Source organism: Tasmannia lanceolata, unplaced genomic scaffold (genome assembly GCF_043159265.1).
Source record: "Tasmannia lanceolata isolate RefF3 unplaced genomic scaffold, GAP_Taslan_0.1 ptg000044l, whole genome shotgun sequence".
In the NCBI taxonomy this organism is placed as follows: Eukaryota; Viridiplantae; Streptophyta; class Magnoliopsida; order Canellales; family Winteraceae; genus Tasmannia; species Tasmannia lanceolata.
Window position 1 is genome coordinate 24,381,631 of NW_027518721.1, and position 23,269 is coordinate 24,404,899.

The 23,269-nt window shown below is 37.4% G+C and overlaps 2 protein-coding genes across 3 annotated transcripts; both read left to right on the plus strand.

Annotated features, from left to right (window-relative positions):
- Nucleotides 1-1,616: 1,616 nt before the first annotated feature.
- On the plus strand, nt 1,617-16,558 carry LOC143863880 (protein FIP1-like). The gene is made up of 14 exons (XM_077374660.1): nt 1,617-1,832; nt 2,671-2,762; nt 2,893-2,997; nt 5,124-5,173; nt 8,698-8,764; nt 10,463-10,535; nt 11,491-11,546; nt 11,651-11,747; nt 13,217-13,301; nt 13,512-13,574; nt 14,512-14,571; nt 15,597-15,689; nt 15,935-15,997; nt 16,122-16,558. The coding sequence occupies exons 1-14, from the start codon at nt 1,777-1,779 to the stop codon at nt 16,227-16,229; spliced, it is 1,068 nt and encodes a 355-aa protein (XP_077230775.1). The 5' UTR covers nt 1,617-1,776; the 3' UTR covers nt 16,230-16,558.
- Nucleotides 16,559-18,785: 2,227 nt separating this feature from the next.
- Nucleotides 18,786-21,445, plus strand: LOC143863587 (uncharacterized). Of its 2 annotated transcripts, XM_077374297.1 has the most exons (2): nt 18,786-19,362; nt 19,792-21,445. In XM_077374297.1, the coding sequence occupies exons 1-2, from the start codon at nt 19,234-19,236 to the stop codon at nt 20,857-20,859; spliced, it is 1,197 nt and encodes a 398-aa protein (XP_077230412.1). In that variant the 5' UTR covers nt 18,786-19,233; the 3' UTR covers nt 20,860-21,445. The 2 variants fall into 2 exon arrangements, with proteins under 2 accessions (XP_077230412.1, XP_077230411.1); XM_077374296.1 differs by having other exon boundaries at nt 18,786-21,445.
- The last annotated feature ends 1,824 nt before the right edge of the window (nt 21,446-23,269 follow it).

Below are 23,269 nucleotides of genomic sequence, written 5' to 3' on the forward strand. Positions count from 1 at the left end.
TATACTTTAACACTCCCTCTCACGTGTGGCCCCACTTTCTAGGGCTGGCCTACACGTGGCACATGTGGCCCCACTTTTGGATTTAGCCATTGCATGTGGATTTTGCTGTCAAGGAGGTTTGAACCCAGGCATTTGCTCTGATACCATGTTAACTTACTAACTTCTCCAATAGCTCAAGCTGTTGGAGAAAGGCAGTATTTAATCTTTTATACTTTAACATTTAAGCCATTGATTCTTGTGCTAATCTTGCAAATGGGATCTTCATTTGCCACCGGGCCTTGATGGGTTGGGTCGACCTGGAATGTTTTTAGAGCGAGGTAAAATAAGCCTCACTGCATAAACCATTGTTGCCAGTTTCTTATTGCTAGCAATGGGGTGTTAGAATTTAGCAGAAAATTTATGGAAAATAAATATTCAATGAAAAAGAAATATTTCCATGAAAATAAAATTCCAGGATCTAAGTAAGTTTGCAGTTTTCCTTAAAAACAAGGAAAGTTTTTAATTGCACAAAAACATCCCTCACTTTCTTTCATTTCTTCCCTTCTAGATAACCCATATCATGTCCATAGAATTTAAATGAGGAAAGGCCGTGTAAACACCTGAAGGTGTTACGTAAGAAGTACCACCCACCCTTGATATTTGATCCAACAGCAGCTCACTTATGGGTACGTCTCTATATGGCCCTTAATCGTATAATTTCTCATCATGTCCAACAACACTACTCTCCATAATATCTCCGTTTCTCCTCCTCCAAGGGTCAAACATCTAACTATCAAAGAGACGTACAAAATTGCCCTAGAAAGAATTAGGATAACCTAAATCTTCCAAGAATGCGACATCACATCCCATCCCTTTTCCACACTTGCAGTGTAAGAATATATGATCTACCAACTCTCTTGCCTCAGTGCATAAGCCATAATGATCAATCACCCTCCTCTATGATCTACCAATGGTTCGGTTTCGGTTCGGTTTGACCCCCAAACCGAATCGAACCGAACTAAAATTTGAATCGGTTTGGTTTTACCAAACTGAAACTGAACCGAAACCAAATTTTCGGTTCGGTTCCGCCAATTTTGCCAATCCTTACTCATAATCATTGGAAATATTCGGTTTCGGTTCGGTTTGATCCTCAAATCGAACCAAACCGAAATTTGAATCGGTTTGGTTTAACCACACCAAAACCGAATTTTCGGATCGGTTTCGACTCGTTTCCGGCTCGATTTGGCCAATTTTGCACACCCCTCCTCCCACTTAATTTTTTGCATCGAACTCGTCTCTTTTACTTAAAACTTCTTCATTTTTTACTTACATTTTATTAGTGGGGAAGTGATATATTCATTCGCCTCTTTTATTCCCTGGGACAGCCCTCTCTAGAGTATTTATGGCTGTTATTTTACTCTACACTGGGCTGTCCCAGGGAGGAAAGGAAAAGCGAAGAATATATAATTTCCCGTTTTAGTGTTGTTATCTACTATAACTGGATTTTGATCACGGGATTCAATGGTGGCGCCCTTGAGGTTGCTCACGCCCTTGGGTTTAGCATTCCTCTATAAATGCACTTCTAAATAAAAAGGAGACAGGTGGCGGGATCAAAATAAGATGGGGGGAAATAAGCCAATAACGACTCCCTTCCTTCTTATATAAGTAACCACGCAGGGAAGAATTTCAGCGGGAAAGACAAGAGCGGAGGTTAGAGAAAATAGGGAGAGATGAAAAGCATAGAAACACACTCCTTGGTTTGCCTAGAAAATTCGGTGTAGAAAGAAACCCTAGAAAATGTCTCACGACAGAAATCTTCCTTCTACCTCCTCTCCTACACTCGAAGACAATCTGTAAGCTCTCCTTTCTTTACTTTTTTTTTTGTTTTTTTACTCGTTTGATCCGATATTTCAATTGCATATGGAAACCCTAGCTCTTCGTTGCTGATTACGGTCTCTTTAGTGGACATTTCTGTCCCAATTTTATAACTTCTATTTTGATTCGTTAGGTTTTTTTTTTTTTTTTTTACTCATTTTCGATTTTCGATCTTGATGATCTGTCCATAATTCTTTCTGTTTGTTTGATTATTCTAAGAATTTACTCGACAGATTGGAAGCCTTTAGCTGAATTTGTAGAGTGATGTGTTTTGCGATCTGATAAAGATTGTTACCAGTAGCATTTTCGATTATTTCTTCCTGATTTATTTATTTATAATTCTTTCTTTCTGTTTGTAGCAAGGCAGATTATTTTTGTGGTTTTTTCATTTTATCGCAAAATTGGCGAATTAACAGCTAGCTCGCTGTGATTAGGGTTTGGTACCTTGGCAGGCTTTTTTATTGCTAGGTCAAGAGGCATTCTTGTAAATGATATTTGGGGTGCAATGTGGTATTTGTTTCTCGTAATACTGTTCTCTTAGTCTATATGTCTTTCAGTCCAGAGAAAAAAAAAGAAGCCAATGTGTCCCTATGATGGTTAAAATGCAAATGACATGAAAATTAATATGCATTTTTAGTTTATTGATCATGTGGGAGAAGAATGTATTTTCTAACTCTTTTTTTTTTTTTGGGTATATTCTCTGACTTAAAATTGATACTCATGACTGGATTTATTACAAACTTATTATGTTTGCTGAAATTCCATGTTTGTAGACGTGACTCCACTGACAGAAGGTTTATTATTTTGCTTCTCTAGGTTTCTTGACATATTGCATGAAGCACCTTTATCTGGTCACCGGCAGCCTGCGAGCATACTTGGGAGTGTTTTGTATTGTTTCTTACTGGCAAGTATATAGTATAACTATAAACTATTGTCTAAGAGCTATCCCCCATTGCATGAAAGCCCAACTTGTGATTTTGCCATCATTTCTCATAAGGAAAATATTAAGGGCTCATAGTTTTTCTCTTTTCTAGGCAGGTTATGCTATTGTGGCTGCTGCAGCTCCCTGGATATTTCACCCAATACCGAGATTGGTTCCGTCATTGCTCTGCACTTGCAATGTCATTCTTTTGTTAATTACAGGTTTTGGCTCTTAAGCCTAATCTCTTTAATTTATACTTCTTGTTTCTGTCTTAGCTCTAGGCTGAAAATTCACGGCTTTTTTCTTTTTATATGGATTTTCTAGTATGTAGTCAGGCCCTCGTTCAAAGCAGAAGCAGAAGTTCTAACACCATTATATGTTTGGATATGTTTGTTTCACATCAATTTTCTATATGTTTTTCTAAAATGTTCAGTTATGTTTTAGGTATTATGAAACAATGTGGTGCACATATATCAATTTAATTGTAGTTCACAATAAACATATTTTAGCATATTATATAAAAGTGTAGCATGATGATCTACACATTCATAATATCAGTGAGTGTTGGGGATGGGGTGACTAACCTTTCCAATGGGGGCATGCTCACCCTCTCAACAGGAAGGGTTCACTCTTTAAATAGGGAGGGATTGCAATTCCTGCTTGCATATTCTTTTTACATGCAGATCCCTATTTTCAGAGCGGGTTTTCCCCTTAAAGTGGGTGGATCTATTGTTCTAAAAATCTTACAATTTACAATTAACGATTCAAGTCAAATCTGATGGATTTCTATTTGAATCCTATGATTGAATCTTAATTTGTATGAATTTTGCAATTTTTGATATCGTAAATAGCTATGATTTGGTTGACACTTCGAATTTATTGCGGACTCACGTGTCTAGCCATGTCCGACATGACACGCGTGTCCACACGTGTCGACACTCCTTTGGACACTTTTACTTGTATTGCTGGAAGTGTTAGACTTAATGTGGGTGTGTGGACATGTGTGCCGAAACTATGTGTGTCGAAACTGGACACGGGAATCCATATCCACAAATCATGATTACATATACTTTCTATTTTAGCCGTATCCCCTATTTCTTAAGTTCGGGGGTTTGCCGTGTCCGGCACTTGTGTCCGTGTTGACATGCGACCCTCCTGTCCGTGTCCACAAATCATAGGTAAATAGTATGATTCATACCATTCATGCAATTTATCCTAATTAAGTTTTGTATAACAGAAAATAAGACTTTCTTTAGAAAGACCCACCCCCTTTTCCTTTTGCGTTAGAAGAAGACTTCGAAAATCCTCTTATGAGAAGAATAAGATAGAGGCAGAGTAAGGGTTTGAACGAATCGAACTAGTTTGAACCAATCAAGCATAGTGCATGTGCTTGAGGGCATTACTTACATCCAACAGGGAGACAACCCCTACAACTTACCAATTTTTATAATTCATTTTTGTCATTTGATGTTTGAGAATTGATATGATCTCGTGTATTTATTATTTTTAAGATTATTATCCAATATGCATGGGTTTGCATGAGAAATACATGATTAGTATGTGACAAGTTTGTTAGCAAATAATTCATATTATTATATTGAATAGCTAATCATGATAGTTTCTATTTAAATTAACGAATTTAGATGAAAAATGAAAAATTAGCTATTTTTTTAATTTTTAATTTATTTATAGATTTTTATGAGGGCGAGCCTTGGTGCAATGGTAAGGTTGCTCCATTGTGACCTGGTGGTCACGGGTTCGAGTCACGAAAACAGTCTCTTTGCAATGCAGGGGTAAGGCTGCGTACATCTAGCCCTTCCCACAGACCCCACAATGGCGGGAGCCTAGTGCACTGGGCCGCCCTTTTTTTTTATAGATTTTATATTATGTATATATACATATAACTTTTTTTTGAATGATATATATACATAAAACTAGATATCTAAATATCAATGTATCTTACGATTTACAATCCGATACTATTTGACTCCTATTATGATTTATGATTTGATTTTGATTTTCAAAACATTGGGTGGATTTGACTTCAGAGATTAAAATACACTCTATAAACCATCCTCAGACTAGTAGTGAGAAAATTTTATTAAGACAACAAAAAAAACTAATGTGAATCTCTAGACTCAATATGCCCTCTTCTCCAAAAGAATTCGCCTCGTAGTTTGCTTCTCAATGGTAGGAAAGAATATTGTAAACACCAAATACAATTTGTTAGTTATAAAAGCCTTGTTTAGTAACTTTCTCTACATGAGCATACACACTGTGTTTTTCTTATAAAAAAGCCTTCTTTTTGGGTCATATTGATTATGGTTTTATTATGAAATTTTTGCAGGTGTCTTTCAACAATATCTGGTCTACCAGGTTAGGAAAGTGCGTTTGCAGGTAATCCTGTTTTGCTTAATCAATGTTTTTCTTTTATGAAACTTGTACCTGTTATCATAGAACATGTCTGTTGTTTGAAACTTTATCCCTTTGAATGTGTTTACCCCTTTGTGGTCATAAACTTTGTGTGAGAGAAAATTTGAATTCTTTTCAACTACCTCATAAAAGTCTTGTTGGTTATTTAATCTTCTCAGCTTTTAAGTAGCATGACTAGATATGGAAAATTGGTATGCGTAGCATAACAGGATATCAATAACAGCCATTTAAAATAGAGGATATCAATAACTGAGTTTTAGCTTCATTGTGGTTGAAATGTGAGGAATCAGAATCACTCTTTTAGAGTGTTAATGGGAGAGTATATATTTATAAAATGGCTTTAACACATTGGTATTCATTTTGATTTGCGCAACCGATATCATGTAAGATTTATGTGCATATGCTTTCTAATTCCTTTATGAATTGATGTTAATGTGATTTGTGCTTGGCATCGGAGGAGAAAACATTTTCATTTCAATCAGTTGAATATTAGCGCAAAATGCACTTTCTTAAATAGTATGTTCTGATGTTATGTTATTGGAAATGAAATATTTTTTGCAATTAACTTTGTGTGGTTGAGGGTTCATGGACATTGATTAAATCTGGAAGATAGGGCTAATTGGTGGTTGATAGGTGGGAGACTAAAATTACTGAACTTGAGAGAGGCTGGGTTGTTCTGTTGTACCCTTCTTTCAGGGCTTAATTTTGGATCCAAGTCTAATTGAGTTTAGCCATATCGAGATCTAATATTACCTTGTTTAAAAACAAAGGTCTTATATCACCTATCCAAGGGCCTTAAGAGGGTGGAAATTCTGCGATTTGACTAAGTGAGTTCAATAGTTTCTGTTGTTCCCTTCTTTCAAGGCTTAATTTTGGATCAAGTCTAATTGAGTTTGGCCATATCGAGATCTAATATTACCTTGTTTAAAAACGAAGGTCTTATATCACCTATCCAAGGGCCTTAAGAGGGTGGAAATTCTGCGATTTGACTAAGTGAGTTCAATAGTTTCCCCGATGAGGGTTGTTCTATGACCTTGTCAATAGGATGGGGTGGTTTCACAATCTCATTAACTGTGGAGATATTTGTTGTGGTAGCTCCTTGGGGGTTTTTTTTTTCTAGGCTGGCTACTAGATACTTTATCCAAAGGATAAGGTTGTTAAGAGCATTATTTTTTTTTTCTTGGATCAGTACCTAAATGGGGAGTGGATGGGAAGGAACTAATCTCATCTTATTGTAGCTTTTGCCTTTTGGTTTTGTTAGTAATTTTGACATTTTATCCGAATTGTTTATATCCTTTGCCTCCGTATTGAGATATTTATGTGAGGAATGATGTGTTCTTTTATTATAGGGGTGGCAACGGGGCGGGGCGGGGCGGGGCTGGATGTTGCACTCCCCGTCCCCGGCTCAAAGAAAATTCCCCATCCCCGTCCCCACTCCAGGGATGGCGGGGAATCCCCGTCCCCACCACACGGGAAAATCTAATCCCCGTCCTCGTCCCCGCCCCGCAAGCCATGGGAAAACACGTTTAATGGATTTTTTTATTGAAAAATTCCACTAAAAATGCATTTGAGAAAGATATTAGGGAAAATTTAGGAATACCAAACATAATTTGTTCTATGATAAGTGTGGCTACCCAAATTAAAAGCAGCAAACCCAAAATTAATAGCGAAAAATTCAATTTTGTACGGGGATTACGGGGCGGGGTGGAGCGGGGCAAGAACAATCACCATCCCCGCCCCGTTCGGGGTGGATCCCCCTTTTGGCGGGTTTAGTTGCCGGGGGTAAGCTTTCGAGTTGTTTCCTGTCATTAAGGTGTTTTAACATATGTGTTGAGGGGAAAGTTTGTTATATGATTTAGAGGTGTCTCATGCTGGAAGAAATCTTCGAATAGGGCATTGGTGTGCCTAGAACTTCAACCTACCGATTTCCATCTTGATGTTGTTGACCACTTCTTCATAGCCTATTAATGGGAAAAAAAACCTGCCTAGGGTGCTGGTATTGTGAGTGCATTTAATAAGATTATATGGTTTCCACTCTAAGGTACCACTTGGATGCAGGCAAAATCTTTTCCTGGATTTTTTCCCTAGTGAAGTTCCCATGAAAATTCTTTTTCACAGTTTGGTTGTTTTCCTTAAAAAAATTTCCTAAAGAATTAATGAATCCTGATTTGTTTATTGTGACATATGTGTGTAATTCATATGGTTCATTCGTAGGTGGTAGAATTGATCAAAATTAGGGACCCCTGATTTGTTACATGTGGCATGTCTGTGATTCGTATGGTTCATTCATTAGAATAAATCAGATCTCACAAGATCTGACCATTGGATCATCAGGTTATTAAATTAGGTAGTTAGGTTAGAATAGAGGAATCCCTCCCTAAATCTTATCTTTATCTTGTTATGTTTATCTCCTAATTTCTCTCTATAAGCACACATTTGAGATCATTATAATCATTCAAGTTTAATGAAATGCATTTACTTAATCAGCAAGTAGCCACCATGGATGAGCCATGTCCCAAAAATCACACCAATCGGTTGATCCTAATCAGCCAATTAGAGGATTTTTATGCATTGCATATGGACATGGTCAACTTTGGGCTCAACTTTTGGCTCCTACAATGTGGACCATTGTTTACGAAGACTAATCAACGAAGTGAAAAGATTTTGTTACATTACTATATGTTAGACCTAGAAACTTAGTGATGCAGTAATCATATAAAAAACGAATACATTATAAAAAGTGTAGTTACGTGTCTGATATTTTCCTTACCGGTATTCTAAGAAATTTGCATTTTGAGGCTCCGCAGTACTAGATACTCACCAACCTCGATTCTCGTTCTAATACTCAGGTAGCTTAGCAGTCTGTTAACTCCTTTCCAAAATTTGGAAGTAAATGAATTTGAACTAATTTTTGTAAGCATTAATGATACTTAAACACATTTCTCCCTTATGTTTTCTTTTAATGTGCAACTGTTTTGTTATCCCCTTAGATGAATGCTTTTAACAAAAAAATGTATCATCTTTTATTCACTGTAACTCAACTGTCTCATAGTTTTGTTATCATTTTACTCTGGTTACGTTTTTTTTTTTTTGCCATAAATTTTTTTTCTAGATTGTTTCCTTTGGTCGCTCTTTTGACTTGATTAATTACTTGAAACCATGTAGTGTTCACTTTCTGAAGGATTTATGAAATCTTTCCTATGGTTTTCTGGGTAATCACGATTTTCACAATTAAGGCCATTGCTTCCCCTTATCTTATGTAGTTGCATTTTGTTCTTATATGATATGCCTTACCTTTCATTCTTTTTTTATCCACAACTTATTCTTAACATTCTTTTCATAATGATTTTTGTTTCTTGGATTCTGCCGCTGTTAAATTTTAATTGAAATTTGTATTTGCTAGAATTTCAATTCATGTAACTATTTAACCTAATCTTGGTTAAGTTCAGCTGATAAAACATGAAATGGGTACAAATGCGTGGTTGTAGGGTTACTACATGTTCAGCCAGAAACTCAAGCACATTGTCCGCCTTCCTTTTGCGACTGTTGCTTATGGTGCGTATCACGTAATTTCTCATGTAATTGTTATCTACCAGTTATTTCATTTCCTTTATATATATGGAAATGTGGCAGTTTCACGTTATTTCCTTTATATGGATGGAAATGTGGTAGTTTAAAGTCTTCCCAAATGCAATTACAAGTTTACAACAATATACTGGTACGGGAAAGACTCTTGCAAGTCTTGCTCGTTTTAGTAGTGGGATGATTGATTTGAAGTGGAGTTCTTGTCTTTGTTTGTCTTGGCTGAGCCATTTGTGTGGATCATTGCCTGATTTGTTGACTCTCTAGGTTAACCACTAGAAACTGATTTTTGCTTGATTTGTATTTTGTTGATTTTTGCCTCTTCATATTGATTATTGCTAAATAGTTTTACTTTACCACAAACCGTATATGCCTGCAATATTTTAAAGTGACTGTTTGCCAAACTGATCCATCTTTATCAGGTAAACAAGAAAAACTATAAAAGGAACATTGAATAGTGGAATGGGCATGCTACTCCATTCAGGCTCCAGTCTAAGGGCTGTGATTATGAAGAGGATACACCAAAGATTGCCCTTTTATAATCTTCTTTGCTGAGTTTTAATGAACATGGATAACCAATCTCACTCTCACAAGAGAGGCTTTTGGATGTCATCAAATAAGTGGGTACTTTATTAATTATCCTCATAAAGATGGACTTTTCAATGCTTTCTTATCAATTACAATATGAAGTTATGAACCAATCTTATCAAAATCAAATCAAATTGTAAAGTTGTATGGGGGTAAATTTGATGAAATCCAACCGACTTAAATTCAGGGTTTGAGATCCCCCCCACTCCCCCCCGTGCCATATGTATCCGAACGGGTCCATCAGTCCAATCTACAACCTCAAGTGCGCCCAAATGCTATTAAGAACACCTTGATTGGATCATACTAGACTCTTGATCCATCAAGCCATGTTTAGGGTTCTACTAAGAAAAGCTAAACATTGGTTTTTACTGTCCGTTATCTTAAGCATGTGGTGTTTATTTGACATGGAACCGAGGCCATGTGGGTCGTCGTGTCATGAGGTTCTACAAGGTAACAATCTTAATCGCACTTACATGCCCCTGTGTGGGACACAAAAAATTATCCATCTATCTATATATGTATGTCACAAATATCTCCGATATTTTCAAATATAGCATTTTTATTGCGAGATTTTGATAAAACGACAGAATCCCGAACTAATACCTAGATTTTAAAAATATTGCGCTATTTTCGTTTTTATCATAAAATATCCCGATAATATCGCGATATTATCCCGATATTTTTACGATATTTTTATTTTATATTTTTTTCTTAAATTTAATATTTTTATATATTTTTTAAATAATTTTAATTTTACCGTTTATCTCCCGATATAAACCCGAAAAGATTAATATTGCTGAGAAATTCCCGAGAACAACATTTGTGACATAGTTTTATATCCAATCTTAAAGAGCTAGAATTTTTCAATTTCCGAGGGTATGCATTCATATGCTGCTTGATGACTTTAAATTCTTGTTATATAAACTGGTTTTAACTTAAAATTTCTTTCACCTATACCAATAAGATGCTTTTATTATCTTTTTGTTATCAATTTGAAATCTATTTAGTCTCTTCTTTGTTTAGGATTGTCTTTATATGGACACACTATTTCAAGTTATAACTTTGGCTTGTCATGTGTTCCAGGCACTGCTTTAATGCTACTTGTTATTGTTTGGAAACCACACATCAGTTTTCTATCTGTCCGCACATTGCTAAGGTATCCCTACTGCTTCACAAAGGCTCTTCATACCTTGATTTGTAAAGGATGTAACCATTATGTGGTTTATGCCTAAATATGGTACTCACACACCCCATTTTCTAGCATTGCATTGTACCTACTCTTGTATTACCGATATCCATCAGTGATTCTTTCTGAGGGTGATGATAAATGCTTCCCCCTTTTATCATGGACACCTCCTTATAGTGGTTTTGACTGTTGAATTTCTTTATTTTTAGTCATAAAATCAATAAACAGGGGTTGTCCTACCTTCTTGGTCAAAGGGGCACATTTATCTTCTTCCTTTTTCTTTGCTTTTGACACTCTTGTAAAGTCTTCCGCTGAGTTCTTCTTTTTGTATTTCACACAGTATGCTGTTTGCCTCTTCTCATTAATAAGACAAATAAAAACAGAAAATGGTATATGATAACTTGTGTAATGATATGCTTACTCTACTAGTGACTACCTAGGATTGAAACCACAGCTTAAAAGTTGCAACACTTAGCTCAAAATCACTAGGTCAAAGGCCCACCCCGTAGGTGGTGTATACTTTGTATGTAAGAATGCTTTTTGATATTTATTAGTTTATTCGAGTCATCATGTTTGCGTAAGTCCAAGTCCCAACTGAATCAAAATTCAAACTCGTAGGATTCACAATCCAAGTCTTGGGTCAGTCCTATTTTTGAATCTCAAGCTATCCTTATACATGTACAGCCACTGATTGTCAAATTTTGAATGAGAACATGGTTTAGTAGGATTCAGTATGTTAATAATGGGGGAGGCATGCCATAGCTCCCTAATCCATGTGTTCTAGTTTATGTCACTGATTGAAATCTTCGTCATGCCATTGCTCCCAAGTCCATGTGGTGTAGTTCATGTCACTGATTGAAATCTTGGTCATAATAGCTCCAATTATCATTGCTCACTGCAGTCCTTTTTGTTTGTCAAAGTGCAGGATAATCATGTTTATTGAAGTCTTATGCGCTGGATCTTTTATGAGTGTTTATATTGGTGAGCTTGTATCATATTGGTACAATATTTTATACTTTTTTGTGACCAATAAAATTTTCACTTATCAAAAAATGAAAAAAATGCATGTATCTTGGTGTGCTCAGGGTGCGTCCATCAGTATAATTCACTGGACAATCAGCCTGATGTTTTGAAGTCCTTGTATTCTGCACTACAGCCATCAAGTTCTTTGGAAGAGTTGAGGTAGGAGTTTATTACTATTCTGGTCAAGTATTTGAGGCTTTTAACTATTACAAATATATGGTGCTAGTTATTGAAGAATATATTTCATTTTGTTATTTGCTGTTTTTTGAAACTCCAGTGGTGCAATTTCTCGTAGGACTTAAATCTTATTACAAGTCCTTTTTTTCTTGTCATGCCTGCATTATCTTACCGGATTCTGTTTCTTCATTTCTTTGTTTGGATGTTCTGTTACCAACTGATAGAACATATTTTGTGTTTTGAATGATGAAGATTTCATTCAAGAAAAAGACTGAGATGGTCAGGTACAAAGATAGAGATGAGCAAAAAGGAACATAATAGAATGCGTAAGATAGAATGAAGGGAGCTCAAAGTGTAAGATAGTCAAACTGCTCCAGGGCCAACAAGCGCACTCCATTTCTAGCGAGTCTGTCCGCCACTCCATTGGCCGATCTCCTAATATGGCGGAAAGAGATAGAAGAGTCACCCACTATGTCTTTAATCTCTTCAAAAATTTTCTGCAAATCGCCAAGGAAAAATATGAGATCCACTCAACCAACGGATAACATTGAGAGAGTCCCCTTCAACCATCACTCTATGAGTATCTTCCCCCTCTAAAAATTTAATTCTTCGGTAAGCTGAGCGAGCTTCTGCCTCACTTGAGTCGGCCACTCCAATAGGGCCTGAAAAAGCCCATATCACTGATCCCAACTCATCCCTTAGTACCCCCCCCCCCCCCCCCGCCAAAAAAAAAAAAATCCTGCCAGGCCCGGATTCCAAGGCTTGAACCATCAAAGTTGAATTTCAGAAAACCAGGCGGCGGTGGTTCCCACTCCTGCACAACAGATAGAACATATTACCTGTTAAAGAAAAATGATAGGCCTTATGATTTCACTCGAAGGTTTGACCACGTGATAGAATTTTGGATTTAAGCCATTGTATGAGTGAATAGCACTATTGGAAGGTTTAGTTTTCATCTTGATAGTTCTTAGTTTTTGCATTTTATGTTTTTGCATTTTATCATCTTGATAGTTCTTAGTGTTACCTAGAAACGTACCCAGGGTGAAGTCTTAAAGTGGCGGGCACATCGACCACAAAAGATCTAGACGGAGTAACACTTCTACGCAAAACTAAGCAAATCCTGCCCACCGCCATGCCCAGAATTCAATTTGGTTTCTCTTCTTTTTATTTTTTTCCGGACCTCTATGATGTATCTCTCTCCTTACCTATGAATTTTTTTGTTACTTAAAAAAATGTACGCACAATGATTTGATGGTACATAGAAATTCTGAATGTTTACTTCTCCTACAATTTTGGTGAAAGTCCATATGTTAGATTGGCTGCACAAACTTTGAGCTCTTCCAAAATTATGTCTGGCTTGATACTTTCCACGAAACTATCTTAAATCTACAATATTCTTAATGGTTTTCTTCAAGACCTTATTCTATGCTTCGAAACGTTTGGTTCAACAGGTATCATGATGGTGGTCGTCTTTCTGATCAACAAATGGCTTTGTTGCAATATCAGAGGGAAAATCTTCATTATTTGAGTGAGGAGGTATATTCTGATTCAACATATATTTAGTGTTGATGTTGACCGTTAGATGCTGAATCTCCTGGTCGTAGGATGCTTTTTTTTTGAGCTAATGCTTATTTGATTGGTCAATGGAAAGGGGTGCACAGTGTGCTGCGTGCCAATTCAAATGATCAATCCAATCCATAGCATCTGATATACAATTTAACCTGGTGGTAAGAGTCTTGACTGCAGGTTCTTCGTTTACAAGAATGCTTAAGTAAATATGAACGGTCTGATGATGGAAGCACTCCTCAGGTAGGATCATTTTATTTAACCTATAAGTTTCCACGTAAAGTTCTACTAAGACGCATACAAAATGCACTAGGCCATTTTCTGTAATCTCAATTTGTATTTGTGGACCTCATTTCAGGAATCTTCTGCGCTATAATTGTGACATGCAATTTATGGCTTGGAACTGCTGACAAATTCTTTAGAGATTTTCCCTTCTCAATGTTACTTGTCACATGCTTATTATCAAGGTTTTAAATGTCAGTTTCTGTGGAAATTTGAGGAAAAATCATGTAAAAAATTGACAAAAATGTCGGTTTATTTTTTTTTTAATTTCCACTAAAATGTATAACGTCTCAGTGGAAATTTCGGTAAGTTCGGTGGAAATCTTTAACATTTCGGTAGAAATTTTGTAAATAAGGGTGAAAAACGAAATTTTGGTTGCCAGAAATATTTCATCAAAATTTCAGGGAAATCATATAAAAATCCGATTCAATGTACTTCGGTTTTGGTCCAAACCGAAACCGAAATATTTCAGCCGAAATTTAAAACTATGCTTATTATGTCGTGGAACTGATAGCAAGTTTTTTAAAACTTTTGTCTTTTCTTGAAGTTTCCAATCTGAGAAGGAAGCAGTAATTGGGTGAGTGTAGGTTTGACATTTAGCTTCAAGAAATTTTACTTTATAACTATACATGCCTTCAAGGTGTAGGTTTGACCCTAGTTTCTCTATTATTATTATTATTAGTGTTAGTGTGTTTGGGGGGGGCATTAGCTTCTCTAATTGTAAAATCACTTTCTCAAATTTAATAGAAAACGTCTGTTCTAACCTTCAGGTGTTAATGAAGAAATGGCTTTTAATCTTCCGCTGGGTTAGCTTTGATTAGAAAGATTAATTGAACCATTTGGTACGTGTATCCATACACATGAATAACTAACGAGTGCATGTTACATAATTTTGCAGGTGGATCTTGCCCATCTATTAGCAGCCCGTGATCAAGAACTACGAGCGCTCACTGCTGAGGTAATATTTGTTGATGCCACCTGAGTTCTCGCTTACGCTTTGTAAACAAGAAATATCTGATAATATTCCAATTTCCACCTCTTATTTTGAGGTGACATTTTTTTTTTGAAATCAATTCAACTTTTTTTCCTCATATTGTTTCTAATTAGATATGTTGATTTGTAATATGACACGCATGATCATGTTTTGATAATGGGACGACTCACCTTATTTTGATATCCGTGCGACCAAAAGCTATGACAAATTTATAATTCCCAAAAAGCTTCCAGCAGCCAACTAGAGACGTGCAAAACAAATTGTTCTGATATCCGCACCACCAAAAAGTACTCATTAGCCAGCTAGAGAATTTTAAAACTAATTGTTCTGATATCCGCAGGACCAAAAGCTCTGACCAGCCAACTAGAGCCAACTAGAGAAGTGTAAAACAAGGTGAATCGTCCCATTATCAAAACATGGTCGTGTATATAACCATCCATTACTGGCTCTTGATTAGACAATTAGGTGAACTAGAAGTAACCGATTAGATTGACTTTTGCGTCATAAGCTGTCCAAGGTGGGTGCACCAAGTGGACCTTATTATGACATTAGCATTTTACCCACAACGCTATCTGATAAAAAATGCCCCCTGCTTTTTTCTTTTTAAACAGCATATCTTGGACATTCATATCATTTTGGAACTTTTCTTCTCCTCTTTGAGGACCACCCTCACTGGTGCTCCGGGCTGCGCAGAAAAGCCCCAATTGTAAGGATTTTCTCGGGCCAACTGAGTGGGCAATGGAGGGAAGCTGGAATAAGAATTTCAGAGTCCTTATCTCAAACATTCTTTTTATGATAATAGTTTAGGTCACCAATACTAAAAGGAAGTTTATCAACCCGTATCGGACTTTCATCCCGATTAGGGGCTCCTGTTTTTCTTCTTCTTCGGGAACATCTTGTCCCCGATTGAATTATTTTGGTGCTATTCTCATTAATAAAGTTACTTTTCAAAAAAAAAAAATATACTAAAAGGAAGTTGGTCATCGCAGATGAACCAAATGCAGTCAGAGTTATACCTTGCCCGCAATTTGATTGAAGAGCGTGACTCTGAGGTTCAGCACATTCGTACAACAAATAATCAGGTATTGTCCTGCTATCTTGTTTTGTACCTTTGTTACTCCACTTAATATTTTTATATTTTATCAGAATCTTTTTTTTTTCTTATCCGATATTGGATTTTGCCATCTTAATACTGCAAGTTCTTGAGTTTGAAAAATTGTTTGTTAAATCTTCCCCCATGACCATTATCTGTCACTGTAATGTCTGTTGGTCAAATTCACCAGTTCGAGTTCCAAAATTTATGTTTTTTGTCAAAAATGGTGAACAGTATGTTGAAGAAAATGAAAGACTAAGAGCTATATTAGGGGAATGGAGCGCTCGAGCAGCAAAGGTACCTTATTGGTTCCTACTATTTTTCTATAATTTTATCTCAATTAACTTCTTCAATTCTTGCTTGATTTATTTTCATATCAAAATGGTCTTTGTTCATTACAATCTTTCATGAATTTTTAAAGCTTGAAAGAGCATTGGAGGCAGAACAATTATCAAATATGGAATTACAGAAGAAGATATCAAAGTTAAAAGATCAACCTACGCAATCGTCTGATCACCACGGAGGTTAATCTGTCTGCAAAATACATACAATGTTCATGCATATGATTCCCTCCTTTTAGGGTTGAAAGAAGACTTTGGTGCCAGAAGAGGAGCATCTCCAGCTCAGTAATTTGTAAATCATTAGTGTTATGGTGGATAGGTGGTGAGGTTAGGGGTGAAGAATCTTGGGTTTGTAGGGAGGACTCACCAGACAGGAATGGTATTACTTCTGCTGGTTATTTGAAGTGACCAAAATGTGACTACACCTGAAATGGAGAACGATCTTTTAACATCTTTGGATCTCATTCCGAGAGTGCCCATTTACTTTATTTAATGCAGAGGAAGTGCTTTTATAAAATGGTGGACATGTTTGGCTGTGCGGAATAATCTTTTAGCTCCTGTTTGGTTGCCTCTTCCTCTATGGAAAGTTGAGTGAAAAAAGGAAAGATCGTGCTTTCATTATTTTGCATTACTAATGAAACAAAATTTCATGTAAAAAAAAGTGAAAGAAGGGTGGGTTAAAGGGAAAACAAAATCAGACCATATTCACTGAGAGGAGCCAAACATGTCCCACGCCAATTAATCAATTGAAAAATAAGAAATATTAGAAATATTTTGGGAAGATTCCTGCAATCCAAACAGGGTCTAAAGCAAAAGATTTTTCTTTAACAAATATCATGTTTCCATCCCTTGTAATCCATTCTTATGATTTCGTAACTATTATAAATTAAGTTTGTTTCTTACCATTTCCTAATTTTATAAGATTTTTATCAAAATTTTCATTTAACATTTCATCAAGTACTTTAACAACTAAGGATTTGCTAGGGAGTTTGGGGAAAGGCATTTCGCAGCTGTCTTTTGCACGAGAGAACAGTCCCCCCCCCCCCCCCCAAAGGCTCACTTTTCATCAAATTTTGTCTTATTCACTTAATTCATCTAAGGTGGCCGTTCTCTCATGCAAAAGTCTGCTGTGAAATTCCCTAGCAAATGTGTGTTTCAATCAAATCGGGTGTAAGAATTAATTTTCCAACAAGAATCTGCCACGGAGAAACTCAAATTGTTAAATGAAGAGGGCTGGATAGAAAATTATTTTTCCGACTATAATAAGTGATTAGTAAGGATAATGAATGTCGCTACTTGCTTTTATTTCAACTGTTTATGGGCCGTTTGGATACCTCATATTTTGTATTTGGATTTAGCATTGAGTTTCGATACAAAATGAATAGATCTGGCTAGGGCTGGCAATTTCACCCGGGAAAGCGGGGATCCGCCCCGCCCCGCTTGGGAGGGGATTCCCCGATTTGAGTGGGGAAGGGGACGGGGAGGGGGATTTAAAACATTCCCCGGTGCGGCGAAGGGGAGGAGAAGGGGATGGAGTTCGCCCCGCCCCGCCCCGCATTAATGCTTTTTTTTTTTTCTTGTATTTTTTAAAGTGTTTCTTTTTTAGGAAAACTACTAGAAACCCCTTGGATCAAAACATATCTACAAGATTCCTCCAAAATTTTCATAATTTTCATTAGTACAGTTTTGTCCCTGAAATAGCTTTTTATGTTTTCTTTTACCCATAATCCATTGGGCATTGTCCCTCATTATATTAGTATATTACCCTTAGAAATCCCTAAAATCTCTCCATCGAACCATCACTGTAAGGCAACATTAAATTCTTTGAAAATCTCCCTCCCCCAAATAAAGGCAACATCTCTCTGATGAGTGATGAGATTTTATATGGTGTGCGCTCGTATGGTCCATTATTTTTCAAAAAGTAATGTATGGGCTACACCATAGGATGATCCAAACCGTCCATTTGATAGGCTACAATTTAAAATTACTTTATAGGCCACACCATAGATCATCCAAACCGTTAATTTGATGGGCCACAACGTAAATATATTGCGGCCCAAAAATCACTTCCATAGGATGATTGCAACCCTTCGATCTATAGAAAGTACCATAATATGCAATTCCTCTATAGATCAGAGGGTTGGGATTATCCTATGGAAATGATTTTTGGGCCACAACCTATTTACGTTGTGACCCATCAAATGGACAGTTTGGATTATCCTACAATGTGCCCATCAAGTGGAAGGTTTGGATTATCCTATGACTATGGTAGTATTGTGTGCCCATCAAATGGACGGTTTGGATTTTCCTATGGTGTGGCACGTACAGTACTTTTTGGCAAGTGAGATTGAGAATTAGGGATCTGCTAGGGACTATTGATCAATTAAATGAATCTGAGAGCAACCACCTTTGTCCTCATGTTAATAAAATGAATAAGACAAAATCTTAGCCTATGTGGGTTGTGTGGCTACTCTCACATGCAACAGCCAAGCCGCAACATGCCTGAAGTGATTGTCCCTAGCAAATCTTTAGTTTTAAACCTAACATTTAACAAAGTAAAGTGATTGTCCCCGAAGGATGCGGGGTGGGGAAGGGGAGGGGATGGGGATTAGATATTCCCCGTGGGGAGGGGAAGGCGAGGGGGAAAATTCCCCGCAGAGGGGAAGGAGTAGGGGACCCCAACATCCGGCCCCGCCCCGCCCCGTTGCCATCCCTAAATCTGGCAGCTTATGTTGAAGGAGAGAGAGAGAGGGAAGGAGGTACTTCCTAATGGAGGGGAGAGAGGTTGAGGAACAAAGAGGGTGAAGGAAATTGCGAGATTTGTAGATTTCAAATTACTTATTTCCACAGCATATTTGGGAATCTGATTTTTTCACTGTCAGATTTGGAAATCCAAGGATTTGATCCGGATCCAAATCACAATACGAAAAGGGCTTCAAATGTGAGAAATCCAAATCCAAATCTTCTCGGCATCAAATGTTTTCACTCACTAATTATCTATTCCTACCGGCAAAAAGGACCAAAACATGGTCTTTGCATCCATTTGATCTTTAGATGTTAAAAAAGAATGCTTGATATTTTGGTTAGGGGGGATTTATAATCCAGAGCTGAGAATCAGCCATTCTAGTAATCCTCTTCTTCTAATCTCACTTCCTTTCTAGGGTTTTCTTAGTTTTCCATATTATGTCTTAAATGCTTCTCCAGAGATCGCTCCATCTTAACAAATCCCAACTTTTCATCTCTCGCTTACTACATGATCGAGCTCTTGCCAAAGATATCGAGATAATCCCTAGCCAAAGCCCCGAGGCTTGGATCTCTAAGGTAATTTCTACTCTATTCGTACGTTCTCCCTCTCTGAAATGTAGACTGGTTTTTTTCCGGGATAGCTTGAGTCCTTCAATTGCTCGCGAGGTCGTTAAACGCTTTAACAATCCAACACTAGCTTTGAACTTCTTCGAATTCACTAGACTAAACTTTGAGTTCAATCATTCTGTTGATACTTATCATTTTCTTGTAAGAACCCTTTGTCAGATAGGGCTTTTTGATGCTGCCAAAGGGGTTTTTGATTGTATGATGAGCGATGGGTATTCGCCCGACAGTTCAATTCTAGGGTTTTTAGTGTCCTCATGTGCCCAAGTGGGCAAGTTTGAGATTGCCATGAGATTGATTGTTGAAGCTCATGAACACAAATGTAGAGTAGATTGTTTTACCTATACTAATTTGTTGAGTCTCTTGGTAAAAAACAACCAGGTGGACGAGGCGGTTCGCTTTTTTAGGGAGGGTTTGAGCTTGTATTTTACTCCAGATACTTATGCATTTAACATTATTATCAAAGCTCTGTGCAAATTAGGAGAAGTCAATCGAGCGTTTGAGTTTCTTAATGAAATGGGGAGTTTTGGTTGTAGACCAGATATTGTTACTTATAACACACTCATAGGTGGATTATGTAGAGCAAATGATGTAGATAGAGCGCATGTAGTGTTGAATGAAATTCAGTCAGAAAAGGCCTGCTCGCCCAATGTTATCACATATACGTCGATCATATCGGGTTACTGTAAGATGGGTAAGATGGAAGAAGCTTTATATGTTTTGGAGGAAATGCTTTGTTTTGGAATAAGACCCACTTTGATTACTTACAATGTGCTTATTGATGGTTATGGTAAGGCCAGTGATATGCCTTCGGCCGTGTCAATTTATGAGAGAATGATTGTTCAGGGATGTTCTCCTGATGTTGTAACTTTCACATCTTTGATTGATGGTTACTGTCGAAGTGGGCAGGTGGATAATGCTATGAAGCTTTGGTATGAAATGGGCAGAAAATATCTTTTCCCCAATGTGTATACTTTTGCTATTGTCATTAATGCTTTGTGCAAGAAAAATAGATTGGATGAGGCTCGTGATCTTTTGAGGCAATTGAAATGGAGGGACATTGTTCCTCGGCCGTTTATGTACAATCCTGTGATCGATGGGTTCTGCAAGTCAGGCAATGTGGATGAGGCTAATCTTATTGTTACAGAAATGGAGGAAAAGAGTTGCCTTCCTGATAAACTCACATTTACCATTTTAATTATTGGGCACTGCATGAAAGGGAGAATGCATGAGGCCATTAGGATTTTCCATAAAATGTTAAGTATTGATTGTGCCCCCGATAAAATTATTGTACGTTCGTTTATATCTTGTCTTTTGAAGGCTGGCATGCCTACTGAAGCCAATCAAATTATACTAACAGCGTCGATGAAGGACCTCAATCTGAATTTATTATCTTCCAGGAAAATTCTTTCACTAAAGAAAAGTATGGGTATTCCAGTGGCTGCCTAGCTCGAGGATTTTTTGCTGTGTCCCCGGAATACTAATTGGAGTTGAGAGCTCCATTATGCATGCAGAGTTTCTAATATGTGCGGTTTAGCTGCGTCCTAGACAGAAAGAAAGCGATTCTCCGCTCCCTCTGAGTTCATTAGGCCAACCGCTCGGTCAAGCTATCCTTGGGAGAAGCAGCATCTGACCTTGGTGAACCAAGCCGACTAAAAGAAAGGAGCGTCGTAGCCACAAACATCAGACACTCTTAGCCCGTGCGAAGCTTTCTACACAATTGACTCAGGTCACAGTAAGCACCCTTTTCATGTCTTTTTCTTAAGATCACTGCCTTATTTTTGAAGAATTTTCCTTTTCAAAATGTCAATATTGTATCATTGTTTTGAAAGTTTTATTCAAAGTAGAATTTTATCTGTTTACTTATTTCCATTGATCAAATTTTAAATTAGAAGCAGTTTCATCTGCAAATTGTTTCTTTTGCAGCTGCTTCTTTTCTCTTCTTGAAACTTGATTACAGTGCACAATCCATAGATTCTGTCACAGTGCAATGCTAAATATTTATTTAAGTCCTGATGATTTTAATTTGTTGAAATTTATTGTTAAATACATTTTCGACTTTGAAGTAGTTGACTGCGTCGGAAGTTCTATTTTGCCTATAATTGGTTACTGATATATTTTATCAAACTTTTAATTTGTAGAAATGTATTGCCAAATGCATTTTTGATTTTGAAGTATTTGACTGCTTCGGAAACTCCATCATGCCTAATAACTGGTTGCAGATATATGCTATCAAATCTTCCCTGTCACCTGTTTTAAAAAACAAAAAAAGATGAAACAGGGTCAATCCCATAGATCTCTAAAAATTTGCTCGTCGAGACTGGAATGCAAATTTTCAAAATTTATTCTCTGTGCTTTCCTGTTTGTTCCCTGTTAGTCCTCCTTGTGGATAGATTATGGACCTTGCTAAGTTGGTATGGACATATTCTTATCCAAGTAGAATGCTGACATTGGCCAGTTTATGCTAGGTTTGGTTGGTTTACACGTTTTCTGCGTCGGCCGTGGGAAATCCATGGGGAACCCCCAACATATGCCAATTAATCACTTGCACACCCTAAGTTAAAAATGAAGCAGTCTATTGAACTATGTTTAGATCATATGCAGTTTTACGATGACATATGCTGTAAAAATACAGGATCAAAGTATCCATGTGTGTAGCATCCATGTGTGTAGTAGTTGGTTGTCAAAGCTCAGAAGAGAATTAGAAGGCCGAGCCAAGCAAGAGGAGAGGTACTTGTTCTTTTGAGTTGTAGAGTTACAAATCCATGGAGCATGTCACTGTGGAGAAACAATTAGGCAAGGTGAGCTCGCCTTAGTATGAGAGACGTGATCGGAAGCCTTGGGAGGTAGCCAGGATGGGATTGAAGTTGTTGAAAAAACTCAACAATCACCCAAGAAGTATTATGGAAGTACTCAAGGCTGAGCTTTATGGGATTACCTGAACAATACAAATAGAAATATGGTGTCACTGATGCTTCTTCTGCCTATGTTGATCCAAAGATTTGCTTCTTTGATGGCACAAGAGGCATGGTGATGTTACGAAGGTTATTTTACATCACAGATGAAGGTTTACATTAAGGGTGTCAATTTTGGCTCGGGCTCGGAAGCTCGCTCGAGCTCGGCTCGAAAAAAGCTCGGCTCGAATCCTTAACGAGCCGAGCCCGAGTTAGGCCAGGCTCGGCTTGGCTCGGCTCGTTAAGAATTTAATATATTTAAATATATATATTATATATTAATATATACATTAAAAGGGTTGTCCATGGAGTGAAAAGGGGGGGCAAAATATGTCACTTCATTTTTGGAACCCCTTTTGTTACTAGGACCACCCCCCATAGAGTAAAAAAAGTAGTCAAATTACACTAGTAGGGCTGTCTAGGGAAGATGAGGGGTGTGAACATAATATAACCCGAGCTCGGTAAGGCTCGCGAGCCTGACCGAGCCGAGCCCGAGCCGAGCCTCACTTGTGAGCTTAACGAGCCGAGCCTTGCCAAGCTCGGCTCGGCTCGTTTACACCCCTAGTTTACATGCATGTTCCCTATAGTTTGGTCATGGATAACACAGTTTAAAATTGTATCAACCTTACCATTAATAAATGGCCTTAAGAAGGGCCAGAGGGAGACCACTTCCGTTGCAGTCTTAAAAGAAGAGAGAATAGAAAAGACAAAAGAAGCAACTAATCCTTCAAGAAATCTGTTTCAGTGGGGATAGAAACATAAACCACTTAAAACTGTCGTTTTGTGTCAGTTCCAGTGGAAACTTAAAATCATGCCAACGTCGGTCATCAAGGAAATGAAAACGTTTAGGTTTCGGACCCAGCAGCTATGTAGTCTTCTTAACACTTGAACAGACCCAGCAGCTA